We start from the raw sequence: 25,452 nt of genomic DNA, 5'->3' as shown, positions 1-25,452 counted from the left end.
ACTGTTCAGCTAATGGTTACAGGATCACCACAGAACTGGAGTCCCCAGATCATCAAGTAAGAAACTGCAACAGCTAAAAGCTCCAGAAACCAGTGGTATAAGATGAACATGCCAGAGGCATTTCTTTCTATCATTTTGTAATTTATATTTGTTCCTACATGACTTGGAGGTAAGAATGTCCCTTGACTAATACTGCTGGGTTTTGTTGTTTTTCATCTGCCCACTGAGGAAGTTGTACTAGTAAACAATAGTGTTCATAAATGCATTATTCCTTGTTTCATTTCTCTCTAAGTATTCAGCTTATGGTGAAGACTTCACTTATTATTATTATTATCATTACTATTGTTATTATTATTAAATTGTCCAGAGATTGAAATGAATTTCAAAGGAAAACTCCTAAAGCAATGGAGCCATCCTCCAGCTTTCTGGTGGGAGAAGAACCGATCACCTTGTTTATGACCTGGTTTCTGTTTTTTTTCTCCTGGTTTTTTGAAGTCCCTGTGACAACTAGGTAAAAAATGTCTTCAGTTAACCTGACCTCAGTGTAAAGTCACATAACAAACATCTCCTATCGTGTCTTTAAATCTCTCTTTAGTTGTTAATATTCTGGGCACCCTTCCACCTGTGTGACAGGGAATCTCTCCACCCCACACAGCGTAGTGGGCGGTGCAAGCTAGCCACATTGTGTCCCAGAGGAAGAAAGGGAAGTGCCTATGGAGGCAGGAAGATAACAGGGTCAGCTATTGTTTCAGAAGACCCAGGTTCTATTCCCAGAACCCAGATGGTAGCTAACAATTTGTTGTACCTCCAGCCAGTTCCAGGCATCTCCTGCCTTCTTCTGGCCTCTGTAGGTACTGTGCACAGACACATGCAGGCAAAAACATTCACATAACTAAAATTAAAAACAGGTTAAAAACAGAAAGAAGATCTGGAGGAGGTGGGAATGGGGGGTGGGCTGGGGGGAGGGGTGGGCGAGAGGGGGAGAACAGGGGATTCTGTGGCTATTATGTTGAACTGAATGGTGTTGTAAAATAATAATAATAATAATAAAAAAAAAACAGAAAGAAAAGAAAAGAAAAGGAAAGAAAAGAAAAGAAGAGAAAAGAATGGAATTCTCTACAGTGATTCACAGGCCTGAGGGAAACATCAGTCGGGGATAGTTAAAATGAACTCCTTCTTGTCCTACATGGACAGAGCTGTGGCCTTCTAATGAGACAGTCTACACACAGGCAAATGCAGCCTTGTTCTGATCTCAACAAACATAACTCAGCAGAGCCATCCAACTAAGAGCAGTGACCACAATGCTGTTAGATGACTTTTCCTTGATGTTTTCTATACTTGTGTTCACTGTCCTTTTTTTCTGTGAGAACTGTGGCATTGATACATCTATCTTTTAGGTGAAACATCCTGATTGACATGTATCCTTGGCTCCAAAGCACTATAATTTCACAGTGTCATTTCCTTGATTTTCAGCAGTCAAGACACTGAGGCAGAAGAATCCCAGCAAACTCCCAAACAGTCTGGGCTCTATTCACATAACAAGCACGGGTGGTTTCTACTCCATCAGCCCACTGGATTTTGATTCTACAACTGACCTGACAACTTACTGAATTTAAGAGGATGCAAAGGGGAAAAAGGAGACCCAGCAGACAGGAGGAGACTTGAAGGAGATGAGAAAGGACAGGAGGAGACAGGAGAGGAACTGAGAGACCCAGGGCATTGGAACTGATGCTAGGTCACTGAGTTCTGGTATCAACTTCCCGGAGACTCCACTGTCTGGGGCCACCTAGTCATGACCTCCTGGAGATGGAGCACTGGGTGGAGCCTGATGAACTGCTCCTGTTCCCAGCCTTGTAATTAATGTTTGTTTCTCAAAGCAGCTGGGCTTACCCTCTGTCAAGGGACAAGGACACTGAGATATGGGCAGGGAAGCAGCAGCAAGGTATTAACCCCACCTAATCATTGGCCTGACAAAGTCTCCTCCCCGTCTCCTAGGCTGACACATCCCGAGGCCCTGTCACTATAGAAATGTTGTGATCTTGGATCACAACTTTGGGGTTCACAGGTCACATGGAAGAAGACACCCTATGGCATGAGATTGTCCAGAGGCCCACAGGCAGATCAAGGTCTGGGGAAGACAATAAGGGATGGTTAAATTGTGGGAATTTTGTCATTCGGCCCAATAATGACCAACTGGATGGACCAATTTATGGGCATGGACTTCTCTAGGATACATGACACCTTAAAAACTGTGGGTCAGGGATCCCGCACTCTCTTGGGTGGTCAGAGTAGAATCAAGCTGTGAAAAAGCATGGCTTGCAAATTGGGCAGAAGGGCGGGACAATGACAGCTGGGTCAGCAGCAGTGTCTACCTTGTTCTATGTTGTGAGTGTACCTTAGAGATTTCATTCCTTAATAAGTGTTAACAGACCCCTTGCCTCAAAGTACCACCTTACAGTTGCCTGGGCCCATCATAGTCTCACCTGTTCCTGCAGACCTGCCTCCATACCCCATTGTACACTCGGTCCTTGGATGATGCTGAAACCCTTAATCTCCAGCCTCTGCCTCCGAAGTTTTGTGATCACAAGGCTGGGAGACTATGACTGCCTTGGGTGACTTCTTATTCAACTTTACTGAGTGTTATGGTATGAACATGTGGACATTCAAACAGTAAAGTTTTAAAAGTGAGTAAAAAAAAAGGGGTATAAAAAGCAGCCATAGTGCCAGGTAATGGTGGTTGATCACACTGTATCTATAGTCAGGAGCCAGAGAGTGATAAATGTTGGTTCTTATTACATAATCCAGCAACAAGACCATAGAATGGAAGTGTCATCACTTCTGGAAGAAAGAAACGTCTTCTCATCTCAATGAACTTCATATACAAGCTAATCTCTCATACGCACACCCCAGAGAATGACATGATCTAGACAAGCCTTCACAGGTGTGCCTGGAGGAATGTCCTTTGGCCGATTCTATCTTATCAAGTTGAAAACCATCACATGAAATTAATAAAATTTGCTGTGTAGACAGAGAAAACTTTCCTTGTTTTAGTGATACCTCAAATATCATAAGTTATGTATAAGGCCAAAGTATATAAAACCTTTTGGCTATGAACTCACTCCTTTCCCAGATACAAGCAGCAATTTTCTGAGGTGCTCCACGGAAGGATTATGAACCTAATGTAGAGTAAGACACAGTACAGAAATCTTCTGACCTATGCTTTTACCTTATTAAATCATAATCCTACCCAAGCCTTCTCAGGAACTGATCTATGATCTTGTTACCAAAAGAGGAGAGAGAGACACAGAGAAGAGAGAGACACAGAGAAGAGAGAGACACAGAGAAGACTCTCTCTCTCTCTCTCTCTCTCTCTCTCTCTCTCTCTCTCTCTCTCTCTCTCTCAGAACTCACTGAAATGGAATTTACAAAGCCACCAAAACTGTAACACGGTTTTGTATCAATTCTTAAGTGTGGCTCTCCATCACAAGACCACACTTTCCCACAGTTCTTTCTTTCTATTAGTATCTGAATCTATGATGAATATCTCTTTTTACCCAGGTATGGTCACATGAGGCAGAGGCAGGTGGATCTCTGCAAGTTCCAGGCCTTGCCTATCTATTACATAGTGAGTTCCAGGCCACTTAGAATTAGAAATTGAGATTGTGTCTCAAAACAGACTCACTCAACAAAGCCCTACTTAATAAACTTTAGGGGTGTGAAAAATGGTTTAACAGATAAAGTGCTCACCATACAACTATCCCTTTACTTCTGCATTATAAAGACAGCTACAACAGTGCATGCCTATAACCCAGTGCTTTAAAGGCAAGAAAAAAGGCAGACAGAAGAAATCCTGCAAGTCCATTTACATGTGATAGCAAATTAGAGACCCTGTCTCAAACATGCTGAAGGGAAAGGACCAGCACCCAAAATTACTCTCTGACTTTTACCCCCAAACCATGACACACACACACACACCTTTTTCCACACATAAATGAGCACATACATACAAACAGTCATATATAAATAAACAATAAAATTATAATGGAATGATATGGCACACATCCTTTATTCCAATACTTGGGTGGCAGAAGCAGGCAGAGTTCTGGGAGTTTGGGGCCAACCTCATCCATATTCTGAGTTCAAGGACAGCCAGAGATACATAGAGAGACCCTGTCTCAAAATAAAATTCAAATTCAAATAAAATTCTGATTTGTATTGACTCATCCTGAAATCCTTTTCCAAAATGCACTGAAGTGTCCCAGCTTAACCTCAGCAGAGGTCCTGAGGTTCAGGACAGTATCTCTGAAAGTCATTTCAGGTGTCAGCAACTGGTTCCTGTCAAATCATTGGGAGAAATGAATAGAGCAAAGTATGGTAGCCAGACACATCTTAAATTCAAGCCAGTTTGGTCTACATAGTGGATATGATGGCAAGACATTCTCAAAACACATACACAGACACTTACAAATAAAGTTGAATATAATTTTGTTCCTTGTTTGAGATATTAGAAATTTCCAGCTAGCCTAAAACTCAACACTGCATAGTTTAATGAATAATATATTTTGAACATTAAACATTAAAACAAATTCCAGTAAACATTTCATTTTAAACCATTGGTTCATTATTCAAAGCATGACAGTTTTCTATACAAGAAGGAGCTTCAAACAATTGTCTTTATATTTACTTAAATTTCAAGAGAACTGGGAAGTGGGAGAAATTTTATAATGTTTATATTTCTACATTGTCTTCTTTCATCAAAACATTCTATAAATCAATATCAATCTTTTCTTAAACTTTTTCTAATTTAGAAACATTTTAACTAGTTTATTTGTAAATTGAGTATTTTAAAGTTTTTTTAAATGCCAAGACTAACTGTGTAAGCTGAAACAGTACCTATTAAAGTAAATATTACAGCTGCCTATAACCCAATGAATTTTTAAGAATATTTTTCTATAACAGTTAGAAAATTTCCAAATATTGTATTGAAGTTTTTGGAAAACCCCTTCATTTTAAAATTTACTGGGATCAAAAAGTAAAAGGAGGTTGTTGATACATAATTATACAATTATTTATTGTGCTATCAACATTGAGTTAAATAGCTGCTATTGTATGTTATATGTCATAAAGAATTACTATAGTGGATTATTAGAATTTCTATTAATAAAACATAAGGAGCAACTACACAAACCTATGCATAATATGATTCTATCAAAAGTAAAATTAGCAGGCTTTCTCATATTTCCTCTGTAAATCGTAATGAATCATGTACTGCCTTAGTTGGGGTTTCTATTGCTGTGATGAGACACCATGAACAAGGCAACTTTTATAAAGGAAAGACATTTAATTGGGATGGCTAATATTTACAGAGGTTTAGTCCATGATCATCATGGTACAACATGGTGTTGTGTAGGCAGACATGGTGCTGGAGAAGGAGCTGGGCATTGTACATCTTGACATGCAAGCAACAAGAAGTGTTCTGGAACACTGGACATGCCTTGAGCATATATGAGACTACAAAGCCCACCCCACAGTGACAGACACACTTCCTCCAACAAGACCCTACCGACTGCAACAAAGCCACACCTTCTAATAGTGCCACTCCCTGTGAGCATATGGGGCCAATTACATTCAGACTACCACAGGAACTAGGTACTAATGTTCACAAGGAAGTAAGAAATGTCCTCCTGTGTGAGAAAACAGTGAAGCCATACTACTGAGGAAGACTAAAAGTATAACTTTGTTTCCATATCATAATTTATTAGTCCATGAAATTTTTGGTGGGGCCCTCCTAAGATCCCACGATAGATTACATAAAGTACTCAGCTTCGATGTAACCCAATGTGGGAATAATGACAAGGTGGCTCCTTGTCTTTGAATTAGACAGAGAGGTTAGTAAGGTACTTCTTTAATACCAGGTATGTTTTTTGAGATGCCTGTTTTAATAACTTTGCTTCCAATAACTAACTTGTACAGGTTAACCTTTTATTTTTCTTATTTTTTTCAGGTGCCTAATAAAAAGCCATATCATTATGAATTCCAAGGCATCCTGGCGTGTTATTTGTTATTCATGCTCAAACATATATGTGAATCAGAAGCTTAATTGGAATGAGCATTGTAAAAAAGTTTAGACAGGTAACAATGGCTTAGTCAGTAACAACACTATACACAAGGCTGTCCCTGATAAGCAGAACCCAGTGACATCACTCACTCAAGAAAAGCAGACACAGTCCCACAACCCCATGACGCTCACTGGACAGTATATAAGCGGAAATCAAGAGCAATGCTCTGCTCTGTACATCTGGAGAGACAACACCTTGATTTACCCTGAATCTGGAAAGTCTCCCCCAGGATCCTGACCCTCAAAATAGATTTCTGTTAGAGACTGGACCTGACCTTCAGCTAACATACTTAGCACACATGAGCAGTCTTGAGGAAGGAGACTTAGGACCTTAGTTAGGAAGAGAGAGTGTGAGCCTTGTGTGATGACCATCAGAATAACAAAATATAACTTCTGTTACACCATCTACACAGATCTACCTTCTTGTTCATGACATTACTCTTTTCCCCCAGTTCCTCTCCAGCATTTGTTGTCTGTTGTTTGGTAGGTCTTTAACATTCTTACTGCAATTACCACAACGCTTACCAACAGACTAAAACCACAATCTATAGAAACAGCAACAATTTATAATATCAATAAGATCTACCTACAAACCCAGCCCTACAGAAGGTGCTTCATAGAAGGAAAACTCCAGCCGGGCGGTGGTGGCACACGCCTTTAATCCCAGCACTCGGGAGGCAGAGGCAGGTGGATCTCTGTGAGTTCAAGGCCAGCCTGGTCTACAAAGTGAGTTCCAGGAAAGGCGCAAAGCTACACAGAGAAACCGTGTCTCGAAAAAACAAAAACAAAAGCAAAAAGAAGGAAAACTCCAACCCATGGAGGGTAACTACACCATTGGAAACACAGGAAATAAAGAATCCCACAACAGCAAAGCCAAAAGAAAGGAAACCAGGAAAATAACATGCTCTGTCTGTCTGTATGTATGTTTGTCTCTTTCTCTTCTTCTTCTCCTCTCTCTCTCTCTCTCTCTCTCTCTCTCTCTCTCTCTCTCTCTCTCTCTCCACACACACACACACACACACACACACACACACACGAATATTAAGAACAAAAACAATACAACAGGAATCAACAACCATTGGTCACTGATATTTTCAATATAAATAGTTTCAATTACCCAATAAGAAGATACAGACAAACAGAATGGATGTGAAAACAGGGTCTATCCTTCTGCTGCATACAAGAAACACACCTCAACAACAAAGATAAACATTACCACTCAGTAAAGGGTAGGAAAAAATATTCCAAGCAAATGGACATATGACATGTGCTTGTGCAGCCACTTTAATATCTATCAAAATATGCTGCCACCCTTTCAAGTCCCCTATACACCCTCAAATGAAGCCTAAAATCCAGAATTATATTTTATTCTTAGTTCTGGGAGGGTGTTTCAACAATGATGGTCTAAGTATATACTTTGCTATAAATATGTAAGTGTAAAGGTATATACTTTGATATAAATATCACTGCACTATCACTACTTTTTATATTTTGCTTACATTTTATCATAAAGTACAGAGCAACAACAAAATATACCTCTGAAAATATTAGCTCAAAGTCTTATAAGTTAAAAATAAAAAATTGCTATTAATATATTATGTATACATGTACTGTAACTGCTCTAAGTATGAAATGACCAAACATTAAAATGCACATTATCCAAGAAGAGACCTTAGATTTTATGAGCAAAGTGAGAAGCAAATGTGGTACACTTAATTTTACTGCACACCAGAAACAAATATTGCTGCTTTTAATTAACACACAGAAATTGAACTCATTCTCTTGAAAAATGTTTAAGTATGTACACAATGACTGATAGAACAATGTGATTAGAGAGGACAATAATAGCAAAATTGTGTTATAAGTAATAATTTTAAAACACCGAGACACCTATACACGAGTATACAAATAATAAAACCCAGAAGCAATCTACATGGTTGTATATTGTAGATCTGAATGAAAGATAAACCAGACTGCATTAAGTCCTAGGATGGCAGGCAAACCTATGTATGTATAATACATTAAGAATAGACATGCAAGACCATCTGATTCAGATCCTTAGACATACATACAAATTAACCCTGACAAATAAAAAAAAAAGTTATAAAAAATATGAGGACTAAGGAGCTGCATCAGACAATAAAGGCTGTTTCAACCAAGGCTAAAAATTAGTTTGATCATTCCAAAAGCTACACAAATTCTGTCTCAAAAAACCAAAAAAAAAAAAAAAAAAAGGTTAGTTTGATCCACAAGACCCATATGTTAAAAGAAAACAAATGCCCTATGTTTGTCCTCTGGCCTCCACAAAAGCACTGTGGAATCTGTGTGTGCAAACAGCAGAATATTGAACACATATGATTACATTAACAGGACAAACAGTGTGCATTTGATCTTTCATTCCCCTAATGATGGTACACTTTCTGGTACCCTATAGACATTACTCCTAGCTAACATCTGCTCCACTAATTTACATTCAATCCTTTCTACAAACTCTCTTAACTTAAATGGCTCTTATGAATCTTATTCTCTCTGTAAGACTTTAATTAACCCACTTACGTTCAAAATTTCAACTTGGCCTCTAGTGAACAAAAATCAGTTATATGAATGAACTCACAGACATTTCCACTTCTCGCTATTCCTAATTTTTATTTTTTTCTTTTGCATGTGTATTCATGTGAAGGTGCACATGTGTGTGGTGTGCATGTTCATGAGTGGGTAACAGGACAACATTGGGTGTCATTCCTCAGGTGTCATCCTGAGATTTGATTTAGGAATAAAGATCAAAGTGTATGATACCTGGAGCAGATCCTACCCACATTCAAAGCATCCTTCTTAGTTTTATACCTCTGAACAGACTCAGTAAGCTTGGTTAAAAGCCAAACTTTAGAAAAGACAAAAAATACTAGATGCTTTCATAAACAAATACTGCTAAGTCTTGGGAAGAGGATCAAATTATTTGAAAGGAGTAATGCTAAAAGATAAACTAATTGTGGGGGTTTATTTATTTAGTTAGTTATTTTATTTGAGTTTATTTTGACTATATAGCCCAGGCTGGCTGTTAACCCATGGTCCTTGGCTTTTCCTCAATATGGCATAAGCTAGGATTATTTGGGAAGAGGAACTTCAATCATATGTTGTTTTATTGATTAATGATTTATGAGGGAGGGCCCAGTCCACTGTGGAGCTGTGCTATTGCTGGAAAGATCTTCAGTAGTGCACAAGAAAGTAAACAGAATGTTTAGGTGCCCATTTCTTTTCTAATGAGAGAGAAGTGGGGGGTAATAGATTTGGATGGGAGGGGAAGATCTGGGAAGAATTGAGAACAGGGGGATCATAATCAAAATATATTGCATGGAAATCTATTTTCAATTAAAAAGGGAAAGGAAAGAACAAAGAAAGAAAACTGAGGAAGCCAGGAAAAACAAGCCAGTAAGGAGTATTCCGTCAGGGTCTCTATTTCAGCTCCTGCCTCTAGCCTTCTGCCTAGAGTTCCTGACTGACTTTCCCACAGGATGGACTGTGAACTGGACCTTTAGTCAAATCAACCCTTTCCTTCCCAAGAACCGAGTGAACTCAGTGAGTCTAAAGAAGAGGAAACAAAAAGAGACAGGGGCACAGAAGGGGAGGAAAAAAGGGTGGACTTGATCAAGATCCATTATACTCGTGTATGAAATCATAAGATAATAAAGGGTGGCTAATGTATGGCTAACAAACCAAAACAGTCAATAACACTGAAGTTCTCAACATGATTTTGGTCAGTTATGAGCCACGGCAGAGGAAAGCAACTGCAACATAACATATCACCCTATCACCTATTAATGAAATGAATGCTTCATAAACCCAGAAAACAAGCTTTAAAAAAAAGCTGCAGAAGAAAGTACTGGAAAGGAGACAGTGTGCTCATTGTTCAGAAGTAAGCATTGCTACAAAATGAAGACTTGAAAGGAGTGGGCAACCACAACACATGACAGAACGTCGACATCAGTTCTTAAAATATTTCGTATTCCTTCAAAATTAGCCATTTCAGAGCCTCGAACATTCGCTCAAATATAACCTAATTCCTCTATCACGAAGGGCAAGTCTAGCTACTGAAATCAGGGAATTCAATGGAAATATTGTGAAGCAGAAGGCAACTTGGCTCACCATGTTTCAAGTGAAAATCGGATGTGACTAAAGGGACAACGACTTACCTGCCGAGTCCCTCTGCAACATAAATCAGTCAAGTCAGCCTCCAAGGCTTTTAAACACTGAGCTGTTGCTGAATGAGGAGAGCTTTTCTGCTTTCAATGGGTTTACTTTCAAAAGTCAATTTATTGAAAAAAAATGTGCAAAAACCAAAGTTTGCTCATGTAGTTCTGGCATTCTCATTTTTATTCTGACTCAAAGGGACTCTCAGTTAACACTGGTCCCTTCGGGAATAAAATCCTAACAAGAGAAGCCACAGGTTTAAATTAAAATAGTGATTCTCAAGAATGAAAATTATAGAAAACAATGTGTCAGCATTTTTAGGGATGGGCACAGTAACAATCTCTGGTTACCAGGAGCCTATAGCATAGTATATAAACCACACATGAAAATCACAAATTGCCATTAAGGCACTATAATAGGGATTTGGGATATAGCTCACCTAGTTGGTGGAGTGTTTGCTCTGCAATCACGGTACTAACACAACCCTTGTAACATCTGTGGTAGTGGTGCACACTTATAATCCCAGCACTTCTTGGGACATAGAAGAATGCTGTGGGATGGTCTGTATGTCAAATTACTCTGATTGGTCAATAAATAAAACACTGATTGGCCAGTGGCTAGGCAGGAAGTGTAGGCGGGACTAACAGAGAGGAGAAAAGAAAGAACAGGAAGGCAGAAGGAGTCACTGCCAGCCGCTACCAGGACAAGCAGCATGTGAAGATGCTGGTAAGCCACGAGCCACGTGGCAAGGTATAGACTTATAGAAATGGATTAATTTAAGCTATAAGAACAGTTAGCAAGAAGCCTGCCACGGCCATACAGTTTGTAAGCAATATAAGTCTCTGTGTTTACTCGGTTGGGTCTGAGCAGCTGTGGGACTGGCAGGTGACAAAGATTTGTCCTGACTGTGGGCAAGGCAGGAAAACTCTAGCTACAGAAGAAGGGTCAGAAATCCAAACTTAAATGAAGTCAAGGTCAGTCTGGCTATCTGAGAGCCTGTCTCAAAAAACTAAACTAAACAAACAATAGCAATAATGTCCAAACAGAGGTAAGATCAAACAGATTTTCTATGATGGGGGCAAAAACTGAGGGACTAGAGCAAAGGCTCAGCAATTAAGAGCACTGGTTACTTTTCTTAGGGACCTAAATTTGATTCCCAGCATCCACACAAAATCTCACAATCATCTTTAATTCCAGTTGCAGGGAATCTGACATCCACTTCTGGCCTCTATAGGCACCAGAAATGCCAGCAGTACACAAACATGTGCAGGCAAAGTACAAACATAGGAAACCTTAAATAAAAGTTACTATCTTCTAGTAAGAAATTTCCTATGAAAAAAAGTGGGGCAGAAGTGGCTACACGATGGTTTGAGTTAAAAACGTAAAGAGAAAAAAAAACATAAAGAAGCAATAGCATAAAAACAAGCACCTGGATTGTATACGTGGTGTTAGTCAGCTGAATTAGAGACAAGGGCACTCTTGGATACTGGCTGCTTAATTTCCTGCTCACCTCATTCTTAACCCAGGGCCCTTACATTCAAAGCAAACACCATACTGATCATAAAAGCCAAGCTGGCTAAGCAGGTCTAGTGCTGTGACGAAGCAAGGTACTGAGTGTCCCTACAAGGAGCACAATCTGTTCTCAGTGGCCTAGAGGGAACATAATCTGGAACTGCAGGAAAACTTATTCCTTAATTTGTATCTGTTTGTACCTTCCTGCTACATTGTTACTGCTATAGGAAAGTAATAATAGCTTCACTTAAACACACATTCTCTCCACACTTCCATAGGACTGAAAATGTATCCTGAATTTAACTAATCTGAACTCAAAAATCCTAACTTCCAACTGAAGAATAGAAAACATCCATCCCAATGATTGTCCACCTGTAAGCAAGAGCTATGTTAGATTTCACATTTGTGGCAATACACAATCATTAATTTTGACAAATATTAAGGTAGAAAATAACTGGAAGATAAATGATGTTTTACTGGGCACACACCTGCAATCCCAGCTCTTGGACGGTAGCAGGATTACCCAAGTGTGAGACCAGCCTGGTCTACATCATTGAATTCCAGGAAAGCTACCCAGCAAAACTAGCTCAGATATATTGATTATTTCCCTAATTAAAAATTTAAAAACACATTAAATGTAGTTTAGCTAAAACCTCTTTTGGGCGTTGTGACAAAAAGAAAAATACTTCCTTATCCCCAATCTCAATACTATCCACAAGAAAAGCAAGAATCTTTGAATTAAAAAATAAGGCATCTAACAGCACAATTACCCTACTGTGAGAAAACCCACAGATAAAATAAAAACAAATATAAAAGATTTATTAAGCAAAGGGCTTGATCTATTTACTGAAATCACACAAAGAAAAAAGTATTTTCAAATATCAAACAAGTATTTCTAAGGAAGGGAGCAGCTGAGTGGTAGAGCCTAGCATGAGCCCTGCCTGGGTTTCACTCCACGATGAAAATTACTTAGAATAATGGGGAATATAAGATATGCAAAAATACCATAACTGTAAAAGAAAATATGCTTTTTAAAAGAAAAGCTGAGTAATAATGATGGTTTAAAACTAATTTGTGTATACATGGGCAAAAAAGAACAAAAAGCAAAAAGAAATCACACAGACCTGAATAAAAAACAAGATTATTCTTCAACTCTGATCCAAAACCCATGCAGTATGAAAAAAGGAGCAACATTTTTACAGGTTACATGTTTAAGTCATAAGCTGGACAGTGACTTGTGTGCGGCTAAGAGCATCAAGACAAGATAACCCTCAGGTGAATATGGAATTAAAAGCCACCTCGGCCTACTAAGAACCAGGTCAGGAAATAAGTAAGTCTGGCCCAAAATTTTTAGCCCACGTATGTTGTTCTACTTTCTCAAAGAACAACCAATATTGACATTTACTGGTCAAATAAAAAAGATCTCAACCAGTGTGGCAGCTTATACTTTAATCCCCAGGCTCTGGAGTCAAGGGAAGCAGCTGAGCCAGCCTGCTCTACTCAGCAATGCCAGGCCTACCAAGAGTACATACTGAGACTGTTTCAAAGAATCTAAAACAAAGGTAGGCATCTTGGTGTAAGTTTTCATCCCCAGCACTTGAGGGTGAGAGACAGGAGGATCTATCTGTGAGTTTAAGGTCAGCCTGGTCTACATATGAGTTCCAGGACAGCCAGGGCTACATAGAAAGAATGTGTCAAAAAAACAAAACAAAACAAGGTCTATTTTTGTTATATCAAGACATTGAAGTCCTTTATTATTTAAGCCTAAAGAGTCTTTAAAATTTCAGTGTCTCCAACAGTCACAGTCTTTTATGGTAATGATCAAGATTCAAAATGATTCTTCTAAACCATTATTTTTTTTTCATTTTCATTTGCAGATAGGATTTAATCATCAGATTTGTACTACTTTGCTTTATCTTTCAAATGAAAATTTTTACAATCTGAAAAAAATGATATTTTATTGATTTAATATTACAACTAATCTAATTTGAGCATCAATGAGACAGCTGTGTTGGAAATGTCTTTCTTGTGCAAGTCTGTAATGTTATGTTGATCACCATATGAGGCTGGACAAAAGTGGAACCCACAAAATAAATCTCATTGCTATTACATTATCTGGCATCTCTGGATAATTCCCTTACAAGACAATACTTTGGGATGAAGTGCCAAATGCATAACAGATAAGGACATGGAGATGCATGGGATAGAAGAAAATGTTTCTTTGGATACATACATGAAGTATTTAATGATTTTTTAATATTATCTATTAAGTATTTTAAAATTAACACCATTAAAATGTACTTGTAAGTAAATTGGTTGCAACAACTCTGGGTTTGGTCCCAGATTTTGGCACCAAAATATGAGATTTGCAACTCTGAGGAAAGGTGTCCTGACTACCTGGGAGTCAGAAAACACTTTGAGCTGCTTAGGACAACTCTGACAGCTGGAACTGCAAAGAGACAATTCAGCCCTGGAGGGTGAGGTATCCTGGACACCTCAGCTGCTCAGAACAGTAGGTCTGCCCTGAAGGTGTCCTAGACACCTGGAGCTGTTCAGCACAGCTCTGACAGCTGTAACTGCAAGGGGACAGTTCAGGCCTGGAGGGAAGTTTTTCTGACTTCTCAGGAAAGTCAGGCCTGGGACTGCTTCAGCAGGGAAGGGTATCCTGACTGTTCAAGAAAGTCAGGCTATACTTGGTGTGATGGTGATTAAACCATTTTTAAATGAATTAAAAAATATTTAATTTATCCTCTCCTCATAGGAGCCAATGTATTCCAATATCATACTTTGCCAAAATATATTTTATGGCTACCAAAAAAGAGTTGTTCTATGAAGTCAGAACTTTTCCAAATACGCTGTTATGTCATACAATAAAGAATAAAATTTGAAGAAAAAAAATGCAGAATTGTATAAATTTATTTAACACATTTCCTAAGTGTTCTTTAAATACTAACACTGTTTTTGAAAGTTTCTTTGTGTGTATATGTTTGTGTGTGTATTTGTGTGTGTGTGTGTGTGTGTATGGTTTAGGTAATATGTGTCTATTTGTTTTTGTGAGTGTGTTTGTGTCTTTATGTTTTTGTGTATATTTGTGTGTATGTGTATATTTGAGTTTGTGTGTATGCTTGTGTTTGTGTGTTTGAGTAGTGTATGAGTGTGTGTGTTATGTGTATGTTGTGTGTGTATTTGTGTGTGTAAAAGAGAGAGAGAGGTGTGTGTGATATGGGTGTCTGTCTGATATGTGAGTGCACATACATGCTAGATCTCATATTTAGTGGCCAATGGAGAATTCTAAGTGTACAAGAAGCAGTAAACTTGGCTCTTCTGATCTAACACTAACTTTTTACAGTTGATAGGAGAACATGACATATAATCCCAGCCCTCTGAACCTGGGAGGAGAGCGGCCATGAATCAGTGGCCTCCCTGGGCTAGATAGCAAAACAACAAAATAATTCCATTCAGGATAGTAAGAGCAGGCCTAAGAATTTGAAGTCCTTTGCAGCAAGAAAATCACACTTGCGGTACCATTTTTTGTTCCAATTTTCTTCTCTGTTGCTATGATTAAATTCTCTTACCAAAAGCAACTCAGGTAATGAACAGGTTTATTTGGTTGATACCCTGAGTCACACAGTCCATCCTATGGGAGCTTAGGATAGAAACTCAAGCTAATAAATGAAGACCGAACATGAGGAAACATTGCTTCCTAGTTTTCTCTCTCACTTTGCCACTGTCTTGTGCTAAGGTAGCTCTCTATCCAGCCCAGGCACACTTGCTTAGAGATATTGCCAACTCAGTGGAAGAGACATCAAACATCAATCATAATCAACACCATCTCTCTCAGACACAGCAATCAGATATTCTGGTCTAGGCACACCCTAAATTGATGTTCCCTCAGATGACTCCAAGCTATGTCATGTTGACAGCTCATGCTTTTTTCTTAGGAAAAAGATACAATAATATATGAGAAGGTTTTAAAGATCCAAGGCCAATATATTAGTTATATCCAATCACTTAAGCAGCCAACATATCCTTATGTTTAAAAACCCAAACATAAGGATAGCAACAACTGGAAAACACAGATACACCAGGAAATGGGATGAGGCAAGCCTCTAAGATCAAGAAGAGAAAACTAAAACTGTCTCTCCACAGAAACTTCCCAAACAAACAAAACCTCAAGGAAATCATAACAAGAAATTATTTGAATACAAAATTAGTGAAAGCCAACCATTTTCCAGAGAAACAACAATATAAAGAGATGATGATAAAACTAACAACATAGATGGCACCACTGAAAAAAATGAGACATAAAGACATATCTACAAATATATATCATGGAACCTTAAACAAGAATGACAAGGTTCTAATCAAAATCAAACTACAAGAAATAACTGGCCATCATTCATCCTGTCCACACTGTTCTCTCCTTTATCAATAATGGAAAATGGGTTGTGTGAGGAGCGTGTTCCACCAAAATTGGAGAGATTCCCTTGAAGCCTTCTGAGGTTTTAACATTGTAGAAAATAATTTTGACTACTAAAAGTATCTCATTCTCTTATGATAAAGAAAAGGATGTCTGTTAGGATCACTTAGATAACATTTTGTTTCCTATGATTGGTGATTGACTGTAAGTCTGCATCAGAGTAAGGAAATAAAACTTTTTAAAACAAAATGCAAGATAACAGATTTTTTTTTTTCGAGACAGGGTTTCTCTGTGGATAACAGATTTTTAAAGAATCAGTATACACCTAAAGCAACTTGGTTTGCTCTAATTGCTTTATAAGTCACAAGCACTTTTGAAAACAAGTTTATTGCTATTTTTGCATTTGTTTGTACATGAGAGAGAATGTTTTTCATATGTATACAGAATCTGTAGTAGTAGATAGTTATGAGCATCTCAACTTGAGTGTTGGTATCTGAACTCAGGTCATCCCCAAAATGAGTATGTGCTGAGCCAACTACCAAGATGTTTTATCCAACAAACCAAAAGTCTTTCAGATTAACAACAACAAGAACAATATAACCTAAACAAATAAAGAAGCAAATAAATAATCCTTAGAAACATGCTGCATCAAAATTAAACTGTTGTGTATGGTAAACTTGCAACATAAAGTGAATATAATCCAACAACAATGCCCAACAATTTATAAAAGGAAAGCTTATTACAAAGCTACATTAACAGTGGAAACATTCAGAATGATCAGTGGGATTATGAAAAATAGTATGCAGATTGATATAATATGACTTCTATACTTACTACAAAGCTACAACAATCAAGAATGTGAACAATATTTGTGATAGAATAATGGGGATAGAGAGAAAAGCTAAGAACAAAGGAAGGAAAATAGAGTCAACTATTCATCAAAAGACCTAAGAAAACTTAACCAGGAAAAGTGTGTTCTTGACCAATGTTACCCAGATACCTACAATTCTATGTGTATAGAAATTAAATAAACACAGTCTTGACAGCTTTCACAAAAGGAACTTACAAAGTGACTTTTAAACTGTTGTTTCTAATGCCCCAGCTACTGATATTTCTTTCAAAGACAGAAGCCCCATGCTCTAGAGTTCTCGCTGCAAAATGAGGTGACCTCTTGCTATGGCTCTGCAGCCCCTTGTGCCTCCTTGTGTTATCAGGTAAACCTAGCCCCGCTGATGCCCAATCCCAAAGCAACACAGAAGAACAACTTTAAATATGCTTCCTGACACATGGATTATGGCACAAGATGTGGATTCTGCCCTTTCTACCTGCCCAACACTATGCACACCTGAGAAACCTCTGCAGCTCAGGAACACTTTTTGTCCTCTAGAACTAAACTTCACTGAATCAAACCATTGTGGCTGGTGGTAGCAGAAATTTAAAAGCATTCTAATCATGTATTGCTGAAAGACAATCCACATCACCATCTTTCTACCAGTTTCTAAACTAATTGTAACAAGACAAACCTAAAAGTGGAGTGCAATGTTCAGAACTTCTGGAAACCAGATGTTCAGTTTTCCCATCTGTCTTCCCACTGCACACTAAAAGCATGCCTATGTGTGCACACTGGACAGTGATACTACAAGCATCATATCATACCATGCTTGGAATGCAGAGTCTCCCCCACCCAGGAAATCTGTACACAGGGAGGCTCAGAGGACCAGGGCCACTGCCCAGGTCACCACATGGACCAATAGAAACTCAGTATGGCTCGTGATCAATCCCAGTCCAAGCAGCTCTGACAGCTCAGCCAACCTGCTCTTTCTGGTCTGAGGACAGTGACCCCCACACTCATCATGGCAAGGCTTGTGGTCTTCCTCATAGCTCCCTTCAGCAGAACAAGAGGAGAATCCTGGAAAGAACCTGTAAGCTACTTCCTACTGGTGTTCCTGATTGCTAAGCCTTCCCAGAGTCCTTCATTAGCTAGGGCCACACAGCTGGGCTTCAGGACATTAGCATTTACCCTACTGGGTGAGCAGAGTTCAAATGACTCAGAGAGCAAAAACCCTCCCAGGTTGGTCTTTCCACACTATGGTAGGACAGGAAACTAATCTGGGGATTTGGTAGTTTAGTAAAATCTTCCAATTTCCCAGAGCACTTCCTTTTCCTCTTCCAAGGCACAGGGTCCTATGTGTGCACATTCCATAACGCATTTAATGTCCAATGCAGCCAACCCTTTACCTCATAGCTGGAGGTCCTGCAACCTAACACAGGTCACATTCCAACAGTAATTACTGTTAAACAAAAAGAGGCCATGGGTTAGAACACAAGGAAGGGTCTATGGGAAGGCTAGGAGACAGGAAAGACACAGTGGAAATAATGTAATTACAATTCCAAAAATCCTGTTAAAAAATTGAAACAGGCCGGGCGGTGGTGGCGCACGCCTTTAATCCCAGCACTCGGGAGGCAGAGACAGGTGGATCTCTGTGAGTTCGAGGCCAGCCTGGACTACCAAGTGAGTCCCAGGAAAGGCGCAAAGCTACACAGAGAAACCCTGTCTCGAAAAACCAAAAAAAAAAAAAAATTGAAACAGGCTTTATGGCCATGTACTCCAGAGACTAGGGATTTGTATTAGAGCACACCAAGTACTACTCACACCATTTCTCTCAAGGTGTACATCTTAAACCTGGAAAACACAGTCATGGGAGTCAGGACCATACCATTTTATCCAGTTCTTCTATTTAGGTTGAACTGGTATGTAATCACCGTAATTTGGTTTCACAAAAATTCAGTTCTTTGTCCAGATTCTTGAAAGACTGGTCTGTGGATCCAAATAATGGCCAGTCAGAACATTTACTGATCATCTAACATTGATGACCTCACTACTTATTGCTAATGTCAACTACTGTCATAGGAGGAAAGCTTTCACACTCCTTCTTGCCCATCCCTTTCTCTGCTGTGGCTACACCTGCTTTAGTTTTGGTCAGTGAACTCAGTTCTTACACAGGTCCCACTTCATTTGTAAATTCACAATAAAATCTAGAGAAGTTGGAGGATACTCATTCGCTGATCCATTTTAGCTTCCCGCAGACCAATCAAGGACCAGCAGGAAGGAGTTGCAGGACTGTCTTTCCAGCACTGGGCAGCAGAGGCAGGATTAGGTGTTCAAAGCAATTTTCAATTATATACTGTGAGGCAAGCCTGAGCTACAGGAGATATTGATCTGAAACAATGGTTCTCTATCTTCCTAATGCTGTGACTCTTTAATACAGTTCCTCATGATGCCATGACCCCCGTTAACTATACAATTATTTTCACTGCTACTTCATAACTATATTTTTGCTCGTTATCAATTATTGTGTGTGTGTGTGTGCATGTATGTGTGTGCACGCGCACGCGCATGCACACATGCTTTTCAATGGTCTTAGGCCAGTCCTGTGATAGAGTCATTTGATCCCCCAAAGGGAGCCATGACCCCCAAGGTTGAGAAGCACTGCTCTAAACTGATATAAGTAAATATATAAGCAAACAGCACTTAAGAAAAAAATGGAATAAAATTCTTAAACTGAAAAATAGAAAAAAACTAGCAGTAATATATTTAAAGAAAATTAATTTTTTTAAAAAATGAAACAAAAAATTGATGTTTTAAAATGATAAAAATAATTGGAAGAACATGTAGCTATATTGACTTTGAAAGGGAGTAGGCAGCTCCATGGCGGAGTGAATACCATTAATAAGAGACTGTATGACTTTGATCCATGTCAAGTGTTAGCCACTGAGTGCTGTAAGCTAACACATGGAGTTACAGCCAGTGGCCTGTGTCTCAGACCTCTCAGCTGACTTAACTGTGTCAACCAGGATTGAACATATCTGCTGAGGAGAGTTCACTAATTGGAAACTGAAGACTTAGTAGTTCAAGCTGTCCTCTTAAACTGTACAGCCCCCAATTCTGTCTGTCTTCTTTCACATGGAAGGAATTAATACATACAGTAAAATTACAGAGAAAGTCACTCACCCTACCCCATCAGTCCTTCTTTGTAATGGAGACCCCGCAGCTCACTGCCTTCCACTTCAGTCATGATCTAGCTGTTGTCTAGTGTGATTTCCCTGCAGTGTACACAGTACACTGCTCCTCCTCTTCTGGTCTGAAGAGAGAAGCCATGCTCCACACACAAATCCTTTCCCTGTTCTGCAATGGACAGTCCACTATGTGACTCAAACTTGTAAATTTAGAACTCTGTGGTGCTGCAGAAGGGTAAACTAAGATTTAGGGTGGTTAGTCAGGAGGATAACAAGGGCAATGCCCTGTGGGGCTATAGACGGGGTTCAAGTCCACCTCAATGAACATAGAAGACCTTGACTCAAAACTGCTTTTCAAAAAGACTACAGGTGCTTCTGTTCTAACACTAATATACTCTTATGGCACACCAGGACTTAATGTTGGCTGTGACCTTGTAATAGTCACTTGAGCAGCATTTAGAGACTACTTTTTTAATGGAGGGATGGGCCTTTCTGATGGTTATAAATCAAAGCTGTCTCCTTTGTTATGTGAATGTAGTTGGTTAATCCTGGGGAACAAACATTTACATCTTATCATACTAATCTGTAACAGGCAAGTTCGCATACTACTTATCTTTGGGGTATTTGGGGTGCAGCCCTCCCTTACCTAAATTCTACTTCCTGACTTGATGTCTCTCTCCTAAGAACTGCTAAGCCCTTATACCATCAATTCTACTCTACTACATTGCAGTTTAGCTGTGGAGTGCTACTCTACACAGGAGATACTGTTTACAAGCTCCACGGAATTAACTCCAGGTGCGTCCTAAACCTTAATGTTAAATGTTAAAAGTGCAGTACATCTGGATGACATCAGAGGAACTAGGGTGCTCTGAGTTGGGCAAATCTGTGTTCCACAGCAGCAACACAGACACTAAGGGTATCGAAATTACACAGTGATGTCAACAACAAGGATATTTCTTTTTCTTTTTCTTTAGAATGGATTTTTTTATTTTTTTATTTTTCTTTATTAAGCAATTTTCTACTCACTCCTCATGCTATCCACAGAGCCCCCCTCCTCCCTCCTCCCACTCCCAGCCCTCTTTCCCAAGCCACCCCACATCCCCACATCCCCACATCCCCAAATCGAGGTCTCCCATGGGGAGGCAGCAGAGCCCAGCACACTGAGCCTAGGCAGGTCCAAGCCCCTTCCCACTGCACCAAGGCTGTGCAAGGTGTCACACCACAGGCACCGAATTCCCAGAAGCCTGCTCATGCACCAGAGACAGATCCTGATCCCCCTGCCTGGGTGCCCCCAAACAGTTCGAGCCAAACAACCATCTTCTGTGTCCAGAGGGCCTAGTCCAGTCCCATGGGAGCTCCACAACCAACAGTCCACTGTTCATGGGTTTTCACTAGTGTGGCCGGTCATCTCTGCACATGCTCCCATCATGATCTCCATGTTTCCCGCCTGCAGAATCCCTCCTCTTTCTCATGGATTGGATTCCCGGAACTCAGCCTGGTGCCTGGCTGGGGATCTCTGTATCTGCCTCCATCTGTCACTGGACAAAGGCTCTATAATGGCAGCTAGGTTATTTGCTAGGCTGGTCACCAGAGTAGGCCGGTCCAGGCACCCTCTGGACCACTGCCAACAGACCAAGATGGTGTCAACCTTGTGGATTCCCAGAGAGCCTTCCCAGTACCCTGCCTCTTCCTATTCCCCAGTTATACCACTCTTGGGCATATACCCAAGGAATGCTCAATCATACCACAAGGACACATGCTCAACTATGTTCATATCAGCATTATTCGTAATAGCAAGAACCTGGAAACAACCTAGATGCCCCTCAACTGAAGAATGGATAAAGAAAATGTGGCACATATACACAATGCAGTACTACTCAGCAGTAAAAAACAATGATATCATGAAATTTGCAGGCAAATGGATGGATCTAGAAAATGTCATCTTGAGTGAGGTAACCCAGACTCAGAAGGACAAACATAGTATGTACTCATAAGTGGACACTAAATGGGAGGGAAGGGATGGCCAGACTGCAACCCACAACTCCAGAGAGGCTATCTAACAGGAAAAGACCCTAGGAGGGACACATGGATGACCCTGTGAAGGAGAAGTAGATGAGATCTACATGAGTGGACTGGGTGGGGGGAGGGGTGGCAGAGGGCGAGGAGTAGGGGATGAGAACATAGGGAAATGGGAGGGTCGAGCTGGAACAGGGACAGAGTGGGAAGGCAGGGAGGAAGATACCATGATAGATGACAACAAGGATATTTCAAAGCATAGTCCCGCTCCCAATACTGCTGGTGGAGTGAAGTTATGCAGTCTGATCGCTGGCTACGGGAATTGCAAAGACCACACAGGACCACGCAGAACCACACTGGAGCAGGCGGGACAAGCAGGACCCGGCTGAGTTATGCATAACCAGGCAAGAACATACCCAAATCTGCATCTGGCCACTTGCACCCACCTGCCCAGCGGAGGACGCACCACACTGGCTCCCATGACTCAACTGACTGCTCCTCCCAGTCTGGGGACGGACGGCGGCCCCTACTTACCATGTCAAGATTTTCCAGCTCATCCATGTTCCCTGCTCAGCTCTCTGCAGCATTCATAACACAGCACACCAAATGAAAGGCCCCGGCTTCTCTTCAAAGCCAAGCCCGAAGCCCGCGGCCGGAAGGACCCTGCACAACTTCTGATTGGTAGGTTCCTGGAGGGCCTGATTGGCTAGTGAGGCCTGAGTAACAAGAGCACCTCCCTTAGAGCGACACTGTGCTTAAAGACCCAGCACAGTGGTTTCGTTACTGTGCTTAAAGACACAGCACAGTGGTTTCTGGTCAAGCCTTCCACCCCAAACAAAGACCTTTCCTAGATCAGCAGAGATCAACATTTGAATAGCACCTGCTCCCGGCTCCAATAGCTGACATTGCTACCTTCCTGCTCTCCATAGGCACTTCCCTTTTTTCCTCTGAGACACAATGTGGCTAGCTTGCACAATCCCCTACACTATGTGGGGTAGAGAAATTCCCTGTCACACAGGTGGAAAGTTGAAAAATGAATACAACATGCTATGTCCATTTTTATTAGTTGTCATATACAGATAACTGGCTGATCATGTTGTATTGGATAAACAATCAGGGAGCTCATCCCTGCCTGAGGCTTATTCTCTCAAATGGAGGAGAATTCCACTTTTTAATCAGCACCAGGTGTCTGACCCTGACTATGCTGCCTTGGACAGGAAACATAATCAAGAATAGAAAACTTAGGGTGGAAATAAACCTTAGCAGTTAAGAGCAGTGAAGATTCTTTCAGAGTATCTAGCTTTCGTTCCCCATACAGATAGAAGCCTGAAAGATACTTTTGCCCACTGTGAAAATTTCCCTTCACTCGTATCTTTCAGGGTTGTCCCAGAATGGGGTTGTAATGCTGCACCTCTCCATTCCTGGGTGGTGCCTGCATGATGTACAGAACCATCAGTAAATCAGGCCCTAGTCTTCTCTTCCTCAGTCAACCAGAGGGAATACACTGTCTTGAAAATACCCAAAAACCCAATCAAGCACAAAATAAGATCCACCTTTAATCTGGATTGTGCCTTCTGTTAGCAGCCTACCTATATAAAGAAAATTGAAGGAGGAAGCTCTCTCTCTTTCCCTGCTTGCCATAGCTCTGGCTACCAAGTTTATTCCTTTACCAGCATTAGAGCCTACTTCTTTGGAATTTTGATGTATACTCAAGACCAGCTGAGACGTCCAGGCTCGTGGACTGAACAACTACTGGACTCTTGAAATTTCTATTGGTAGGCACCCATTGTTAGACTAGCTCTACTTGAGCTTGTGAGACATTCTAATAAATCTACTTTCTACATACGCGGAGAGATTCATTCTAGCAGTCCTGATCACATAGAAAACCTTGACTAATGCAGCTGTGTTTTTTTTTTTTTCACTTGCCCACTAAGGAAGATGTGCTGACTAACAATACAGCTCATATTCTTCCTAGCTACATTATTCTCTAACTATTCAACTTTCTCTGAAGCCTACTCTTTTTATTAATATTCATTTGCCAACAGTTTGCTCTGAAGTTCAGGAATAAAACTCCTAAAGTAATGGAGCCATTATCCATCCTTCTGGTGGAAAAAAGATCTGGTGATCTGGTTCCTGCTTTTCTTTCCTGGTTATCTGAAGTTCCTGTGACAACCAGGTAAAAAATACCTTCAGTTCACCCGACCTCAGTGTGAAGCCACAGAACACACATTTCATTTTGTGTCCTTAAATCTCTCTTTAGTTGTTAATATTCTGGGCACCTTTCCACCTGTGTGACAGGGAATCACTCCATCCTACATAGTATAATGTGCTGCTGTACAAGCTAGCTAGCCACATTGTTTCCAAGAGGGAGAAGTGTTATGCCCAGATTATGACCCCCCAAAGAATCCACCGTAGACCTTTGGATGTCCAGAATGCAACAGCAAGGTTTATTCTGCAGATACAAGTCTAGACAGGGACTCATTCCTACACCCAATACAGTGAGGCAGGGAGGAGTCCCTCTTTCTTGGGGAAGTTAGTTTTTATAGGCAAAACCCATAAAATTTCTTAGAGGGGAGGGGGTTAGTACGGGTCCATCCTTGATTGGTCAAGTTTTTCCCGGGCCTGGACTTCTTCTTTTATCTTATCTGTTTGCCCTGTCAGGAGTTTTACAACTCATCTCCGGGGTCTGGTCTTGTTATCTCTGGAGAGGGGCATCTCGTGGTTAATTGGTTACCATCAGACATCCTGACTCTGTCCTTTTGTTCCTGGGGCTGGCGCCATCATTTCTGGGGACTTGAAACTGGCCTGGGCTAGATCACAGTCCCCAAAGCCGCCACTGAAGACTTTTAGGTACAGAATGCAAAAGTAAGGTGTTTTCTAAGTTTACAAGTCTCCAGGGAGGCTCTTCCAAACCTCTCACTCACAGCAGGGAGGTTGGAAGGAGCCTCCCTTTTTAGTCTTTTGGTCGAATATCCTGACTGTTTTCCAAAGTCCTTGTAGCAGATACAGCCACCTGGGGAAAAGGGGTCTAAGTTCTTATCTACACTTAGGAATCCTGGTTTAAGCTTCTCTTTGTCTGTAGGGGATAGAGTGGGGGGTTTTACTGAGGTATCACAAGAAGGGGAAGTGCCTATGGAGAGCAGGAAGATAGCAGTCTGTTATTAGAGCCAGGGAGCAAGTG

The 25,452-nt window shown here is 40.4% G+C and overlaps 1 protein-coding gene across 1 annotated transcript in view; it reads right to left on the bottom strand.

Annotated features, from left to right (window-relative positions):
* LOC102908204 (uncharacterized) overlaps positions 1-22,951 on the bottom strand; it is a 40,660-nt gene extending 17,709 nt beyond the window's left edge. The window contains exon 1 of the mRNA XM_076544585.1: positions 22,806-22,951. Coding sequence (XP_076400700.1) covers positions 22,806-22,832 — 27 coding nt within the window. The 5' untranslated portion in view covers positions 22,833-22,951. The remainder of the gene's footprint in view (positions 1-22,805) is intronic.
* Between the last annotated feature and the right edge of the window lie 2,501 nt (positions 22,952-25,452).

This window comes from Peromyscus maniculatus, chromosome 9 (assembly GCF_049852395.1).
Source record: "Peromyscus maniculatus bairdii isolate BWxNUB_F1_BW_parent chromosome 9, HU_Pman_BW_mat_3.1, whole genome shotgun sequence".
Taxonomy (NCBI): domain Eukaryota; kingdom Metazoa; phylum Chordata; class Mammalia; order Rodentia; family Cricetidae; genus Peromyscus; species Peromyscus maniculatus.
This window is presented reverse-complemented; position numbering and strand designations above follow the sequence as displayed.